Source organism: Myotis myotis, unplaced genomic scaffold, assembly GCF_014108235.1.
Source record: "Myotis myotis isolate mMyoMyo1 unplaced genomic scaffold, mMyoMyo1.p scaffold_m19_p_16, whole genome shotgun sequence".
NCBI lineage: Eukaryota > Metazoa > Chordata > Mammalia > Chiroptera > Vespertilionidae > Myotis > Myotis myotis.
Genome location: NW_023416320.1, coordinates 29,876,921 through 29,893,006, shown reverse-complemented (window position 1 = coordinate 29,893,006; position 16,086 = coordinate 29,876,921). Strand labels below are relative to the sequence as shown.

At 39.0% G+C, this 16,086-nt stretch overlaps 1 protein-coding gene across 1 annotated transcript in view; it reads left to right on the top strand.

The window, feature by feature from the left end:
* The window catches only part of TOX (thymocyte selection associated high mobility group box), a 301,773-nt gene that overhangs the window by 159,999 nt on the left and 125,688 nt on the right, over positions 1-16,086 (top strand). The window contains exon 3 of the mRNA XM_036338318.1: positions 9,862-10,104. Coding sequence (XP_036194211.1) covers positions 9,862-10,104 — 243 coding nt within the window. The remainder of the gene's footprint in view (positions 1-9,861; positions 10,105-16,086) is intronic.

Genomic DNA, 16,086 nt, shown 5'->3' with positions numbered 1-16,086 from the left:
AATGCTGTTATGGGTTTCCCCTCTGCCCAACTAGTTCTCAAAATACAAGCAAATCATTTCATCTCTTTGGGCCTCAGTTTGCTCATCTGTAAAGTGGGAGCATTGTCTCTGAGGTCTTCTCTTGAGTGAATATTGTGTGATTCCATTTAAACATAAATATAGTACTCTAGAACATTATCTTAAGGGAAAAAAATGCATAAGGTTATTTATCACAGCGTGCTTCTTACAGGAAAAAATAAAAAACACCCTAAAATTTGGTAATAGGAAACTGATAGAATAAATTATAGAACATGCACACAATGATATAACTTGCAGCTAATTAGACAATAATGTAGATTATATTAATTGACATGAAAATTATTCATGATCCATTTTAAGTGATCAGATTAAATTGTATGACGGTGTAATAGTAATGTAGCTAACATTTACAGATTCTTTTATGAGCCAGTATATTACTCAGATTATTTGTATTATCTTATTTAATCCTGATATACCCTTAATGAATTGAAAAATATTTATCATCCATATTTTACAGTTTTGGGAACTGAGGCTTAGAGGAATTAAGTAACTACTTATATGAAGAAACGAACTGAGATTTGCATGTAGCATTTCTAGCTCCATGTTTCATTTCTGACTTTTGCTTTTAAAAATAAAACAAAATAGCAAAATATGAATGGAAAAAATCTTGAAAGAGACACATGTTTTAATAGTGTGAGTTTTCCCCCCCAGAATAGTTGGATTAAGAGTGGTTTGGGTTTTTTTCCATGTATATTTTCTTCATTTTTTTTCTGGCTAACATGGATTATTTATAAAATGAAGCAAGAAAAGGATAAAGCTAAATCTCAGAATATTTGAACTGAATGTGAGAATCAAAAACATTTGGAAAACTAAAAATGCTGTAGACTGCATTTATAAAATTGTATGCCAATCACTTAAATGTAAATGTCTTAATTATACCCTTCAAACACTGCATATGGAATGATGACCTATTACTGGAAGAACATACTTGGACCCCCATTAGGGTTTCAGAAGTAACGCCTGCTCTTCTGTCTGCTCTCCCTAATCATCCGTGCGTGGGTTGTGGGTTGTGGGGGGCTGGGGGGGAGAGTACATTATTTGTTTCCCAGAAGCTTGTTTTGTTTATTTGTTTGGTTTTTTTTTAAATGTGTGTGGGGGTTTTTTTTTGGGGGGGGGGGGTTGTTTTTTTTAGCCAGAGAACAGGTCCTTATCACAACTGCACACAACACTTGGTTTTAAAATATCCCCTAAAACTACAGCTTGGAGACTCATGTATACCCCAAATAATACTGTGAGGAAACACATCTCTTCCCCATTTCAGTGTCATGAATGAGTAGTGGCAGGAGCAAGGTCTATATGTAAATGTTAAGGACTTTTCTGGAAGTCCCTAAATAGGTGGCCCTGGCATGGGTCATGATTCATAGGAGTATGAACTGTGCTGCCCACCTGCCCCTTAATCCCACCTCAAGGGTCCAAGTTCACTCAGTCCTAGCCCAATGTGAGCCATCTCTGGGGTGGCATCAAGTTAACACTGTGTTCTGATCCCATTCAAACTTTATTCCCTGGTTTTGAAAAACCATGTATATATAAAAAGCCAAGCAACCAGACCATTGGTCGCTATGACATGCACCGTAGTGGCCAACCGGCCCGATTGGGGCCCCGATCGCCCCCCTCCCAACCACCTGCAGCCCCTCCCTATGGCCAGCCCCGATCAGCTCCCTCCACCCTGATCAGGGGCAGGGCCAACTGACCTCCTGCGGCCGCCACCCCCTTGCCTGCCCCCGCAGCCAGCCAGGCCCCAATCAGCGCCCCCACCTTGATCAAGGATGGGGCAGGGCCTCTAGTAATCCAATAAAAAATGAGACCCAGTAAAGGCTTGCCTTGGGTCCAGTACCCCACAGTTTGTGTGTGTGTTTTTCTTTCCTTTTTTTTAAAAGTTTTTGATTGGTGAAGCCAATCTTGCCCTTGACATTTTCTTGAAGATTAACGACCTCACCTTGCTGTTGAACCTCCTTGCTTTATTGTCTGGAGTCCTTCATTTGTCAGTTGTGTGGTCCTCCCTTGATCACTTAGTGCATCTCGGCAGAAGTGTCTGATCTTCAGGCCCTGCTATCAGGGTAAATCTGCTTACAACAATCCTTTCATCATCCCAGCTTCCCATCATTCCTCTTTTATTTACACTCTGATATTACTAAGCCTGACACTTGGAACTGCTCTTTATTGGGAACCGAAATACTTATATCTCTTCTAATTCACTTCCTTTGTAACAAACTGCATCTTATAATTGTTTGGGTCTCACGTCACACTTTGCAGTTGCCTTAACCATAGTGGGTGCACAGCAAATGCTTCTGCGGAAAACGAGGCACCCATTCCCTTTTACTCAACACAGTTTACAAACATTGATGAGCGCAAATAAAATAAATGTCCTTTCTACCCCAAAAAATTGCATTTTGATAACTGTTGCTTGAAAAATTAGTACATTGTGTGTTTTTAAATGAAGATGATTTATTGCTATTGTCCAACACGTGAAGAGAGACAAAAAAATTGTTTGCAGGATCATTGGTTTGAGCACATCAGTGGCACTGTTGAACAATTCTTGCGGAGTGTTGAAATGATTTATGTAACAGACGGAAGCTTTCCGCAGTAACACATTATAGTCTCAAGCGATCAACCCTTGTTCATGCAGAGACAAAAGAATCTGAAAATTCCCTGCTTCTAAAAGTCTCCTCAGAAGAAAAAGGAGGTGCTGTTTAAACTCTCTGGAGAGAAATCGCCATTGCATGCAATATCTTAACTTCTGAAAGCATACAGAGGCAGTTTATTATTTAGCTAATGAATTCCTTAGTTTACTTTGCTTTCTATTCAGTTCTTTGAATCGTGCTACAAGAATTTTCAATAATAGAAGATGAGACATGTTTAAACATTGGCATTTTTTCTATCCTGGACTTTCAGGAATTATGCTGCAGATTAAAAATTAAGGCATTTTGTGTAGGTTTGATGGCAGTGCTATGTATTTATCTTTCAAATAAAGAGCTATATGAGAAACATATTTTACAGTGTTATAACCATCGCCATATTTTAGTGTATGCATGAGTGCATGAAGCCATCACATAACTTAAAGATATGTACAAGATGATATTTTTAAATTCTTCTGAGTTATGGGACTTCTTGTCACCAAAGATGGAGTGCTCTATATAATGATTGCAATATGTGGACAGCGACCCACAAATGCAAGGTTTCTCTGTTGGAGAAACTAGATTTTAAAAAGAGAAGAAAAGGCAAAGGGCAGAAGAAATTACCCATTATTTGTTCCTGGTCAGCATATATTAACACACTCTTTAGACAGTATGAAAACAAGAGTCTTCTGTAGTCCCAAGAAACATCAGCCTAATTAACATCCCACTTCCAGATGTAATAATGTAGAATAAGAATAAAAAATAAGAACAGGCTGTAGCCAAAGGAAATGTGGATTGCAGAAAGAGAAAATAATGTAAACAGGATGCTCAGGTCATGGAATACATAAAGCAATACGATTAAAAAGGCATGTGAGTGTGTAATTAAACAGACAGAATGAAGTCTTCCAGAAACCAGGTGAGAAAGTTGCTTTCCTTTTTCACCGAAGGGGGCTGGGGCAGGCTGGACATGGGGCAGGACAATGACTTCAGCCTAATGACTAGAGAAGCTTCCAAACAGATCAAATCAAAACACACCGGAAGGACCCGCTGTTACTTTCTTAACCCCATCTCTGGATTCTCGCCTGATAAATGATCCCTCTGATTAGCAGCTTGACTTCCTTGCCAGGAATCTCCCAGGGAAGGTATCCACTCTACAGACACAAGACAGCAAGAAAGGATAGCTTTTGTTGCAAACTTAGACACTGAAATTCTGGTTCACAAATGCATTAGCCTTTTGCCTGGGAGGAGAGTGGAACTGTCAGGAGCTGCTCAGCCCGAGTTGCTGATCTGCCAGCAGAATTCTCTGCAAAAGCAGAGTTGTGGCACATTGGATGTGAGGTCATTGCCATCCTTCGTCTGTTCGCCATTTCCCACTATCTTCTTATCCTCTCATTTCAAAACAATAATTTAATCTCTTTAAAATAAAGGAGAAATTTTATCCTTGCTGTTTATGGGGAGAAATTCGGTGAATATGTATGTACACCTTGCTTCAATAGGAGAGGTCTGATCAATAGCAAGTGTACTGAAATTCCTTTATAATGCTGTCTGAATTCTCTCCAATGCTGTCCATAGTTATCTTTCTTGAATATGACCCATCTCTGGCATACATAAACCCATTTAACAATAACTGGAGCTATGCTAAAGCTGCCATTTGTAAGAACTTTCTTTGTGGCAGACATATATTATTGGGCTCTTTAACTATCTTATGTTTTTGTTTTCAATGCTCATAAGAACCCCATAGAGCAGATTTTGAAACTTTGGCTCACAAGGAGTGAGAAACTTGCCTAAGAATTCATGCAAATAAATGCTTCAAAGAACCAGGCTGCAGTCCCTTTCTGTTGGACTCCAGAGCCTCAGTTCTTTCCGACATGCTCTGTGGCCATTCTTATCAGTCATAAGGGAATCGTTATGAGGCCCCTCAATCAGACCAAAATCCATCTCCTTCTCATCAAGAAAAATGTCGCACTTTATAAGCTCAATATGCGAATTCCAATGGTAAGCATTTAAGAAAATTACTTGAAATAGTCATTGAATCCATCTTTACAACTAGAAAAATATTCTCTTTAGGAAGATTATGCTATATTTTGAAATTACTACTTTAATGCTTTCAGTAGTCCTTTTGTGGCCCTGAAAAGTTCATATATATTCCAGAATTAGCCAAATATTGTTATCGTACAGCCCATTCCAACCCATGTTCCATGACCCTTGCTTCCTGCTCTCTGGACACACAGGGGTGCATAGTGTATGATATATCCCAGCACCAGCAGTATGATGAGACTCTCCTGTGTCTAGGACCAGTGAGCAGCTTAAGATCAGGGAGAATCTGGTTATGTAGCAATAATATAATTTTAAGTTTTTTAATCATTTGGATCCTGCAGACTGGCTGTATTTTTGAGCAAATCACTTTGCATGTTTATTTGCAATTTACCTTTCTTTAACATGGTGAAGATCCAAGATAACATTAAAAGTATTAGCTTGAATTTCATACCATCATTCCTAAATATTTTCTCTCCATTTGTGTAGATGGTCAACATTGACTTTTATCAATCCTTGGGGAGAAGGGAAGCTGTATGGCTCAGACTGCTGGTAAAAGTCTGATCTCTAGACTGGGAAGGGTAAGAGAGTGATAAGAAAGATGATACCATCTTGAAAGTCCACACCTGTTCTCCAGCATTCAGCATAGATCCTTAGAGGGTATGGATTGACTCATTGGGGGTCCCTAACTCAGCTTAAAAACAGAATAACAACAAAAACCTTGTTCTGTGTCTCATGGGGTAGGCAAGGGTATTGGGTAGGATAATTGATCTTTGGTCCCAAGAGAATTGGAAACGAAAGAACCTTTCAACTCCTGACCTCACTGAGACTTCCAGGAGAAACATGAGCCCAAGTCAGAAAAGAACCCCGAATCAGTAGACAAGCGCAGAAGGCCCACTGTGTCACCTTCTCTGACTACTCAGCCTCGGGTCTCATCACCAATGTTCCTGTTTCTATGACCAGAGTACCCTCCCAGGCCCTCTATGTCCACTTGTGTAATTAGGCCCTTGGCCAGCCATGGGCCATGAGATCTGATATGGAACCAAGGCTTCCACGAAGTCCTTAGCTGACCTTCTACCTGCATGAGGATTAGGTTCCAACAACTTCTGAGAGCCAAGAGGACCCAGACCCTCTGGGACCTCTGTTGCCGGGGTCCAGCCCCAGCGGGTCCAGGGGTCCCCAAAGGCGTAGACGGAGTCGGCAAAGAAGGAAGGACACGGAGACAGTGTTCAGTTGATCAGCAGCCTAGCCAGGATCTCTAGCCAGGATGTCCAGCCAAGTTTTGTGTCCATGTTCTCTTGCTAGGTTCTCCAGCCAGGTTCTGTCCAGGTTCTCCAGCCAGATTCAGTCACCAAGTTCTAGTCAGGTTCTCTTGCCATGTTCTATAGTCAGGTTCAGTCCAGGATCTTTTGCCATGTTCTCTCCAGCGAAGTTCTTCTGTCTCTAGAGAACGTTCTGTGTAGGTTCTGTGCCTAAGTTCCGTCTCTCTTGGTTCTGTCTTCTTACATCTGTATTTATACCAGTTGATTCCAATCCTATCAATCTCTATTTCAAAGGTTAGGGCGTTTCTTATCTCCATTCCAGGGAGTAAAGATTATGTAGCTTAAGCATGATTGTTCATAGTTAAAGTGATTAATTACCCGCCTGGCACTTAGTTAAGAGGTTTTATTCCCTCCCTAACTTCAGGGGAAAATCCCTACCTGGGGAAACAACCTTTCTCAGAGACCTTGGTTAAAACACATAGTGCCAAGAAGGTGAGCAAATATATTAAGAACAGTATGCCATATATGCCAGGTCCCTTGAAACAGCAAGCATGGACCGGCTCCCGGCACTCTGTCACTATAGAATGGTAGGTACAAGCCATTTTAAGGGGACAGACCAATGGCCAGAGAAGGGCACCAAACTTCTCTGCCCCATCCGTCTTCCGGCTGCTCAAGCCTTTACATCTCTCACAGGATATTTTTTGCTTCCTGACGTGCTGAGAGATGAACGTTACATACCATGTCGTCAACTGACCAGTGCAAAGTCTCGGGAATACAAGATGTGTATTCAAGCCCATGGAATAACACTGGAATAGTCACACACTTTGTGCCTTTAAAGAGTCGTTTTAGCATTCCTTCACTCATGTATGCATTCATTTAGTGACTCATTTGTTAATTCATTCAACAAACACTGAACGCTGATTCTAACCAGGCAGCTTCACAGAAAATAAGGGGAAATATTGAATCATATCCTATTTAATACATTCCTCCCAAAACTGCAAATTGTCTCTAATATATAACTTACTGTTAAGTCAAACATTTCTATTAAGTTTTTAAAAATCAAAATAAAGATGGCATGCCATAGAAATCATTGTTGAGGAATTAGAGCAATTAGTCTGTCACTGAAGTTTTTATAGATTATGTGACATTTTGACATTTATACAACTGCCATGATACTTTTATATGGCATCAGTTACACTGTAATACTAGTAGGCTTATGGAATACCATGACTTTGAACATAAAGAACAGAAACTATTAGGTAACCTTATGTTGTTAAAATTCTTGATCCACATAACTGCCTATTACTGGTTAAGTTGTGGAATCTGTGGTCTTGGTGTATAAATGCATGGATTAAATAACATTAATGTGTGATTACATGAAGGCAAACCATATAGCTTAGTTAAATTGCAGTATAATTGTTATCACTGAATGTAAAGTGATACAAATTAAACCTTCCTTTAGAACACCACAAATTAAGATGTAACTACTGGAAAAATTCTAGAATGCAGTCTTATGGTATACCATGGGTAGAATATCCATGGATTTTTCAGAGGTTTAATGACATTTATAAAACATCTTTCTCCTTTATTGCTGGCATTAATTGTGCCTTATCCAGGAAAGTTTCAGAGATACCAATTAACTTTTTAAAATATATGTATCAATGCGTTCAGTCTTTAAAATATTGACAAAAAGACAAATTATAATTTCTTGTGCTCAAATAGAGTAAATATTTTAGTGGGGTGGCATTGGGGTGGAATTTGGGATAAGAAAAGATCTGATATTAATGTTAATACCAATTCTTAAATTATGAAATTTTGTTCATCAGAAACAGTTGAGTATTGGCAACTTTATATCATTCTACATAATAAAATATTAGCAATTAAAATGCTTATGTAAATATTACAGCATAAAAATGCCTTCCTACTTCATACATTCATCCCTCATATGTACTGGGCTTAATATTTATCAGCCTAGTGCAAGGTATTTAATTTCTGAGTCTCAATTTTCTCTTCAGGAAGTCAGGGTAATAATAGCTACACAAAGGATTATTGTAAGGATTAAATGAAGACATCATCAATGACTCAATACAGTGTTTTATATTAAATCAAAATTAATAAACATGTTTCCTCTGTCCTCCACGCCCCCCCCCAATTTCACATCTTTTATGCTTCTTATATGAATATTTATACCAGAAATGATGGTTTAGATCTATAAGCCACAAGGTCTAAAATAGATGACATAGTGAGAATTTAATCAAACTTATAATTTTGACACAGAGCACTAATACGTTTTTCAGATGAGAGAGATATGTTGTAAAAAGGAAACTTTGGTTAAGTAATGATTGAACTTTTAGAGCTGGTGATTTTGTTTGTGTTTTTAGCAGAACTTTGGCGATTTCAGAGAAATGATCTGCAGATGAATCAAACCTTCCCTTCATGTACCCCCAGCCTGTAACCTACACGTGCCTCTGTGTGCCCAGGTCTCCATTCCAGATGTTCCAAGTAGCTCTTCATTTCATCATGTCTTCTGACAGCACCTAAGCAAATATATCAAAAGTTGTACAACATTTAGCAAGTGCAACTTGAAGATTTTCTTTCTGTTAGACAAATAGACGCCATCTGGAAAAAATAACCCCAGGCTCTTGGACACAGGAGCATGAAGCGTATTGGCTGAACACCCAATGAATACCTTACACTACTTTCTTTGGCTCCTACCCTCTGCCTGCTCATTTCAAATCTTGCACACTTCAGCAGGCGCTGTGCTGTGAGACAAACGAGTCCTTGTTACCCAGGCGCTCAAACACTGTGAAGACTCGCTTAATTTGAAAGACAGGCTTTGCAAAAAATTATCTGGACCAAAATTGTTTCCTTTCATACCAGGATACCTGCTCAATATCACTGTGTCTTGACGTTAATTGATAGCAATATTTTATTATTCAGTTCTTTCTCAGATTTTCAGTATTTGCCATGTTCCATTTTTAGGCAGGGGTTTCTTCATGTCATCTTTCCTTCCTTTTTTTTCTCCCTCCCTTCCTCTTTTATCTAAAGTTACTTTCTATGTGAAAAAGTCCTACCTATGTTGTTATTTATTTCACTGATTGACTTTTATTTCTAAATTAGTATTATAAGAAATTTGTGTTAATTTTGCCTTTCAGAATTTGGCTGGACTGAATTTAAGTGACTGCAATATTATTTATGAAAACTAAACATTAACTTTTATAAATTAAATAAATTGAATAGTCAGAAATAAAAAGAACTAACTTTATGTTTACTTTAATGATATAATTCTTGTGATAAAAAGTTTTTAGTGAAATTTTTTTTATATCTCAAACTTTCTATGCAACCACACTTATGCCACAATCCTTAAGTTGTTTCCTTACTAATTACTTGCCTTTTGCCAGTTGTGAGCATGTAGCTTTTCAAAACTCAAAAGCAAATTGCCCCAGAACTTCTGGAATTCATTTTATTACATCTCGTGATCTGAGCAGTAGGGAGTCTTATGAAACATGTTGGATCAAACATTAACTTTATAAATTGCCTTCCTTCCCCACAATTCTTATGAAAAAGGTATTAAGCGAGATTAAAACTCTGGAAACATTTAATGGGACTTTGGAAATCTGTTTGTGTTCAGTTTCTTGAAAAATAAAACTGTCTAATGGAAGCACTCCTTGTATGAGAAGTGGATGTGCCTTTGAGGCAATTTTCTTCCGTGCATAATAGTGAAACTGCAGCAGGATCATCTGAGTGTTTGAAATGTCTTTGCCGAATCCATAATGCTGCCAGGAATAATATCTGAAGGGGGTGTGTGAGTTTGTTCATAATGAGAAAAAGAAAGTAATGATTGGCAGTAATATCACTCTGTGTCTTTGCAGTCCTATCCTGGTCCGAGCCTGGAAAGTGAGGACTTCAACATCCCACCGATCACTCCTCCTTCCCTCCCCGACCACTCGCTGGTGCACCTGAATGAAGTTGAAACTGGTTACCACTCTCTGTGTCACCCAATGAACCATAATGGCCTGCTACCATTTCATCCACAAAACATGGAACTACCTGAAATCACCGTGTCCAACATGCTGGGACAGGACGGAGCACTGCTTACCAACTCCATTTCCGTGGTAAGAACCTGTTTACCCATTTGTGTGTGTGTGTGTAGGGGGGGGGGGGCAAGGGACATGGTGGGGGCAAGGTGGAATTTAATGAGAGAAGCTCTGCACTGTAATAACGCGGCATTCTGAAACTAGAAATAGGTTTAAAGCTACGGACGATGTTCTCCAGAAGTCCTGTAAATCCTGAAGCACTTTTCCATTTTAGATTTAAGTCTAGGCAAAATCAATTCATGACATGTTTGATTATGCATATTTATAACTCAAAGTACTAAATACTCTTTGGCACTGACTGTTCTCTTATAAAGTCTAACCATCTTACCGGCTTTCGGATAAAAAGTTATCTTAAAAGGTGCTACCTCTCATCCAGTGCGGGATCCCTCCCCACGAGAGCAGGACTTCCCGTCTGAACAGGAACTGCTATTAAACTTCCTTTCTACCCTATTTTCCACGCTCAAATTCCACAAATTTATATAATAAGGAAGCAACAAAAGTATTTTTATTTTGGAGGTATAATTCTTACAATCAAAATGTATCCCCATCGATGTGTTTCAGTGTATTGGACCTGTTGGATCTTCTAATGTTCTATGTTCCTCAAATTTAGTGGGAATGTGTATCATCAAGCAAACTAGCACAGATTAAATTCCCAGAGTCCAGGGAACTGTATTTTTGATGAACATCCCTGATTTTATCATATAATCCTTCCTTCTGATTTTTATGGCATATAAAACTTAATTTCTCTGTCTATATCACAAGTGCTGAAACATCTTTTCAGTGGCATATGGCTAAGGGCAGAGCTTTTGACCACATCATAAAACTCTCTCCAGGGTTAACAATGACTTTGAGTTAGCATTCTTTCGTTTCCGTTCTTCAATCACTTACCAGTCGAACTAACTCTATTGTATTTTTGCAAATCGCTGAACAATGCTGTCATATTCACAATGAACACATTTATTAACTTCTTCATATTATGTTGTTTCTGATTTTTAAAAAAAAAATGTTTCATATGATCAGCTTACCTAAGTCATTTGGAGATATATCAACTTGAATGATTTCACAAGAAGGTTTTCCTGTGTGTGAAGTAGAGTTGAAAGAAACCCCACAGAGGTGTTTTTAGGGAATGGAGCCCAGAGTCTAATGCCATAATAGCGTAAGATTTCTAAGGACGGCCAGGTAGCTGGTTGGCCAAGAGGGGAGAACCCATCCGCAGTACTAGCAGTGGTGGGAAACTCAGCTCTATTGTCCCAGTGTTTCATGTTATATTTGCCTGTCTAGATTTACCTTGAGACTATTAACTATGACTTAATAAAGTAGAGAATGAATTTTTAACAATCATACTAAATGTTAAGTCTGAATAATGTACTTCAAAGCAGTCACCTTGAACAATTACAGGCTGTTCTTTGGGGCTGTCTTCAGACCCAGTTCATGAGTCAGTAGGCACCCAGATCATGCTTTTATAGAAACCCCCATTCACTGAAGAGAGGAAGAGTGCATACAGTGTATAAAATATCAGTTTTGTCCGCTGTGCTCCTTCTTCTAGTGCTCATGAAGTTGGCCGTAGGATGGATAATGAGATATTCAAACATATAGTTTAAGTGCCCAAACTTTTCCTTTCTATAACTTACCTACTTAGCATTCCTAGGACCTTCTCCATACACCATTTACTCTTTAAGAGATGCTTGCACAGCTTTAGTAAATATGCATCTGGGATTGTCCCAGATTTGCCATCCTTGGCAATCACTCCATTCTCAAATGGTGCTCAGGACTGGATCTAGTCACATCTGTGAAACACACCACTTTCCAGACCCTTCCTCCACTGTGCTTTCCTCTTAACCTCTCAGGAACTTCAGCTCATCCAACATTTCTTTATGCTGTCCCCACCCAACTGAATGCTCAAAACCGAACATTGGTGTTTCCCCTTAGGCATGGTATTTCCCTTGGAACATTTAACATAAGGCAGAGAGGCCCTGACTGGCCTACGCTAAGGGGATGAAGCTCTAACCTGCTGTTCCAGTTCTTGGCCAGGAGAATCTAGCAAGGGTTGTGAGCCTTCCCAATACCTCTCAGACCACACTGTGAGGTGGGCATTAACTTTGCCTACTCACAGAATTGATCCTAACACTTTATACTGTAAGTGCAAAGCTACTCCAACAAATAATCCAGATCTTGGTGAGAGTTCAGCTAGGCTTCAGCACTGTCCAGTAGAGCTTTCTGTGCTAATGGCTTTTCTATTATCCATACCGTCCAATAACAGTAGCCATTGGCTACTGAGCGTTCTCTATGTGGCTAGTGTATGTGAATGAAAGGCTAATTTTTATTTTATTATATTTTAATTATTTTTAAAGTAGCCACATGTACCCTATTAACTACTATATTGAACAGCATACGTCTAGTTAATAATGTTGATTCTAACATTAAATTTTCATTAAACCCAATTTTTTTAAGACAGAGTGGTCTTGGAGAAAGATTTGGAGTTTAAACCTATTGTAAAAATCCTGTTTCAAGGCTTTGATCTCTGGCTGGATTCCAGGAGCCTGAGTTTGATACACTATAAAGTTGCAATAGAATTCTAGTAAAGTTGGAAGGGTCAACTTGATTGGAGTCTACTCATTCCTTTGAGAAACAAGGAGCCTCTTCCCTTCCTATTTTAAGCCGTCATGTATCCAGAAGGCCATTCATCAGTGTACATTTTAAGTCTTACCAAGGTCCGAATGTTTGAAAGGGCTGTAGGGATTGATAAGCCATGGTCACTGTTTTTAGAAGCTTATAAACTACAGAAAAAAATATGCATGAACAGGTAGGAAACAATTAGAATGAGACATGAAGTAATTAGAGAGAGACCAAGCAAAGTGCTCAATTCACTTTTATTGGACATGAACCCCATAGGGGTGTCTAGTTGGAAGAGATTACAGCAGTGGTTCTCAACCTTCCTAATGCTGCGACCCTTTAATACAGTTCCTCATGTTGTGGTGACCCCCAATTTCATTGTTACAAATTGAACATAATTAAAGCCTAGTGATTAATCACAAAAACAATATGTAATTATATATGTTTTCCAATGGTCTTAGGCGACCCCTGTGAAAGGGTCGTTCGACCGACCCCCAAAGGGTCCCGATCCACAGGTTGAGAACCGCTGGATTACAGTAATCTGGTTTGGGAGTTTACAAAACGTAGTGGAAAAGGTAGGACTGTAGTCAGGGTTTAAAAGATGGTTTTGATTTGGACAAGTAAAGAGACGAGAAAACGCATATTGGGAAGCAGGTTAGATATTTTAAGTTGAGAGATTTGACCAAAGACTTCAAAAACCAATCAGAGGTCTGTGGGCTTGATATGATAGATTGATTCTAAAAACTCACTGGCTGTTTTCAGTCAGGGCGGTGTTGTCGGAAAACATTTTTGGCGCCTCCCTGGATGGATAGCAGTGGTAAGAAACTGCAGGTGTGGAAAGTCTGAGGAGCCTGTTGTCATAGCCAGGCCAGAGGTGTTGAGGAGGTGCACAGAGTGGTGACAGTGTGAAAAGAAAGATGGGCTGCTAAGCTGTTTTCACGTCATTCCCAACTCTATATGGATCTAAAGATGAACAACCTTTCATATCATCGTATTTTACATTTAAAAGGCACTGAGGGATTATTTTCTTTGAAAAGAAATTTAGGCCTATAAAATGTTCTCTTCACACTTCTTTGTAACATCTGGCCAAAACTCTTTCTGTAGCAATTTGTTCATTGCTAATGTGATCACAGAATTTAACAACCAACTATTGATCGGTTTGCCAATTGTTGAAATATATGAATAGTGCACAATTTAGGTCAGTGCTCATAGAGACAAGGAAATAATGGCTACAGAAATCAGGATGCAAATGCTGCCCACCTAGAAATTACAGTGCTTTTCCTGAGTTCCTCTCCCAAGGCCACCTACAACATGGGAACAACAAGGAAAGCTAACACTTGCAGATCCTATGTAATGAACTTGCTGCAAGTTTTAAAATCCAGCGAATATAAACCACCTTGAGTGGAGATACAGATATTTATATATATGAGCAACTCTTTCCAATGTTATTTTCTAAAAGCTCTTCAGTGTTATTAAAGCTGAACTATTTGCTGTTAGTATGGTGCTTGCATCTTTGTGTTAGAATTTTCACATAGGTGGGTCAAATATTGTAGTTCTCACTTAGATATTCTATATATTTTAGAGGTTATTATAATGTTTAACATAGATGCATCATTGTATGTCCTATATGTTATTACTTTTATAATGTAATTATATACATAATATAATCTTTTCTGTGATTTTATTTTAAAGATAAATGTTTTCTTCTGAGATTTTGTTTTAAAGATAAATTTCTTGCCCTTGCCCCCAGTGGCAATATAAGTGATTCGATTTCACTTAGTTTAAGCATTTTCTACAAATGTTTAATATATTAGACATACAAACGTATTCTGTATGAGAAATCAATATCTGAATGAGTATTATTACCCCAGTTTCACAAATGGAAAATGGAGGATCACAGTGATTAAGTGACTTACTCAGTGGCTCCGCCAGCAAATACCCCAGCTCCCTTGTCTGAAACAAGGATAATAATAATCCTTACCGCGTGGGGGCAAATGAGTCAGAATTACTTAGACTAGGAGTTGCACATAGGAAATATTATATAAGTTTGTTAAATAAAATATGAAAGGCAAGCTTGTATGACTCGTTTAAAGAAGTTAAAATGCATGAGAGGGAAGATTTTCCAAAAGAGTTATTTATACTTTAATCCTCAATCTTCTTCAGACCTATCCAAAAAAAAAAAAAAGACAGCAGTGAGCCTGCTATTAACCAAAGGAGCCTCTCTACTTTTACTGAGTGTCCTTACATATCATTATAATTAAAATTGACATCTCTGGGTCAGACTGCCTCAGTTCAGATCCTGGCACTGTCATTTGCCAGCTGTATGACATTCGGCAATTTATATAACGTTCCTGTGCCTCAGTTTCTTCGTCTATAAAATTGGTATAATAAGAAATTTAATCCCACAATGTTATGAGCATTAAATTAGTTCATGTCTGTAAAATAGTGCCTGGCTTGCACTTGGTGCTAGATACAGCCTGTGAGAATTTCTTTCTGATAATGGTCACCAGGGTAGAATATCTAGATTGCCTTCTAAAATTTACCATAAACAGGTACAGAGGGCACAGTTCCCTCCTTCCCGCTTCCTTTCTGTATGTTCTTGCCTGTGCCATTTCATGCGTTGGTAGTCAGTGAGGAGTCTGCAAGAAGTTAGATTTCTGGCACTTTAAAAAGATTCCATTTTCTTAAAGCCCCTATTTTCCAAGCTCGGGCTATAAACCAGGGTAGAATTTCTATTAGTATATACTGTCGAATAAGTGCCAATTAGTTCTGACTCCCAGGTCCAACTCAAACAGCCATTCATGATCCAATATGTAAAAGTTCCATTTTCTCAAAATTCCCTTGTGGGCAATTGACAGTGGGTAACTGATCAAGGAGTAGAGTACCGTTAGACGGTTAGACGAGCACTCGAATGAGAGTCCAGAGAACCAGGCTCTGCCTTGGCTAAGCTTGTTAGCCATGGGCCATGCATGGCACCCTGTCCATAGCAGCAGGGCTGGGATGGAGGAGGGGCTCCAAGCTGAGCTCCTTGGAGCCCGGGGAAGCCAGGAATCAGCCAGGGTCAGAGGCGTTGCTCTTATTCATCTCACTTGTTCACATTTCTTGTAAAAGTTCCCTTGAACAAAGGATTCAACATCCCCCACCCCCCCGGCACCCAAGAAAATGGAAAACCACCAAGAGTAGCTGATCGCTGAGATCCTTCACAGGGCTAGCATTTTCCTGTGTTTCATTCTCTATCGACCACACAATTGCGATGCAGGGTCGCGACTCACCCAACCTGTCACTTTAGTTCCTTAGTAATTTTTCCTACTATCACTTTGGCTCCTCAGTGTTTTTTTTACCTGTCCCCCAAAGCCTATTCTGTTATTAAGATATGTGAATCTATTG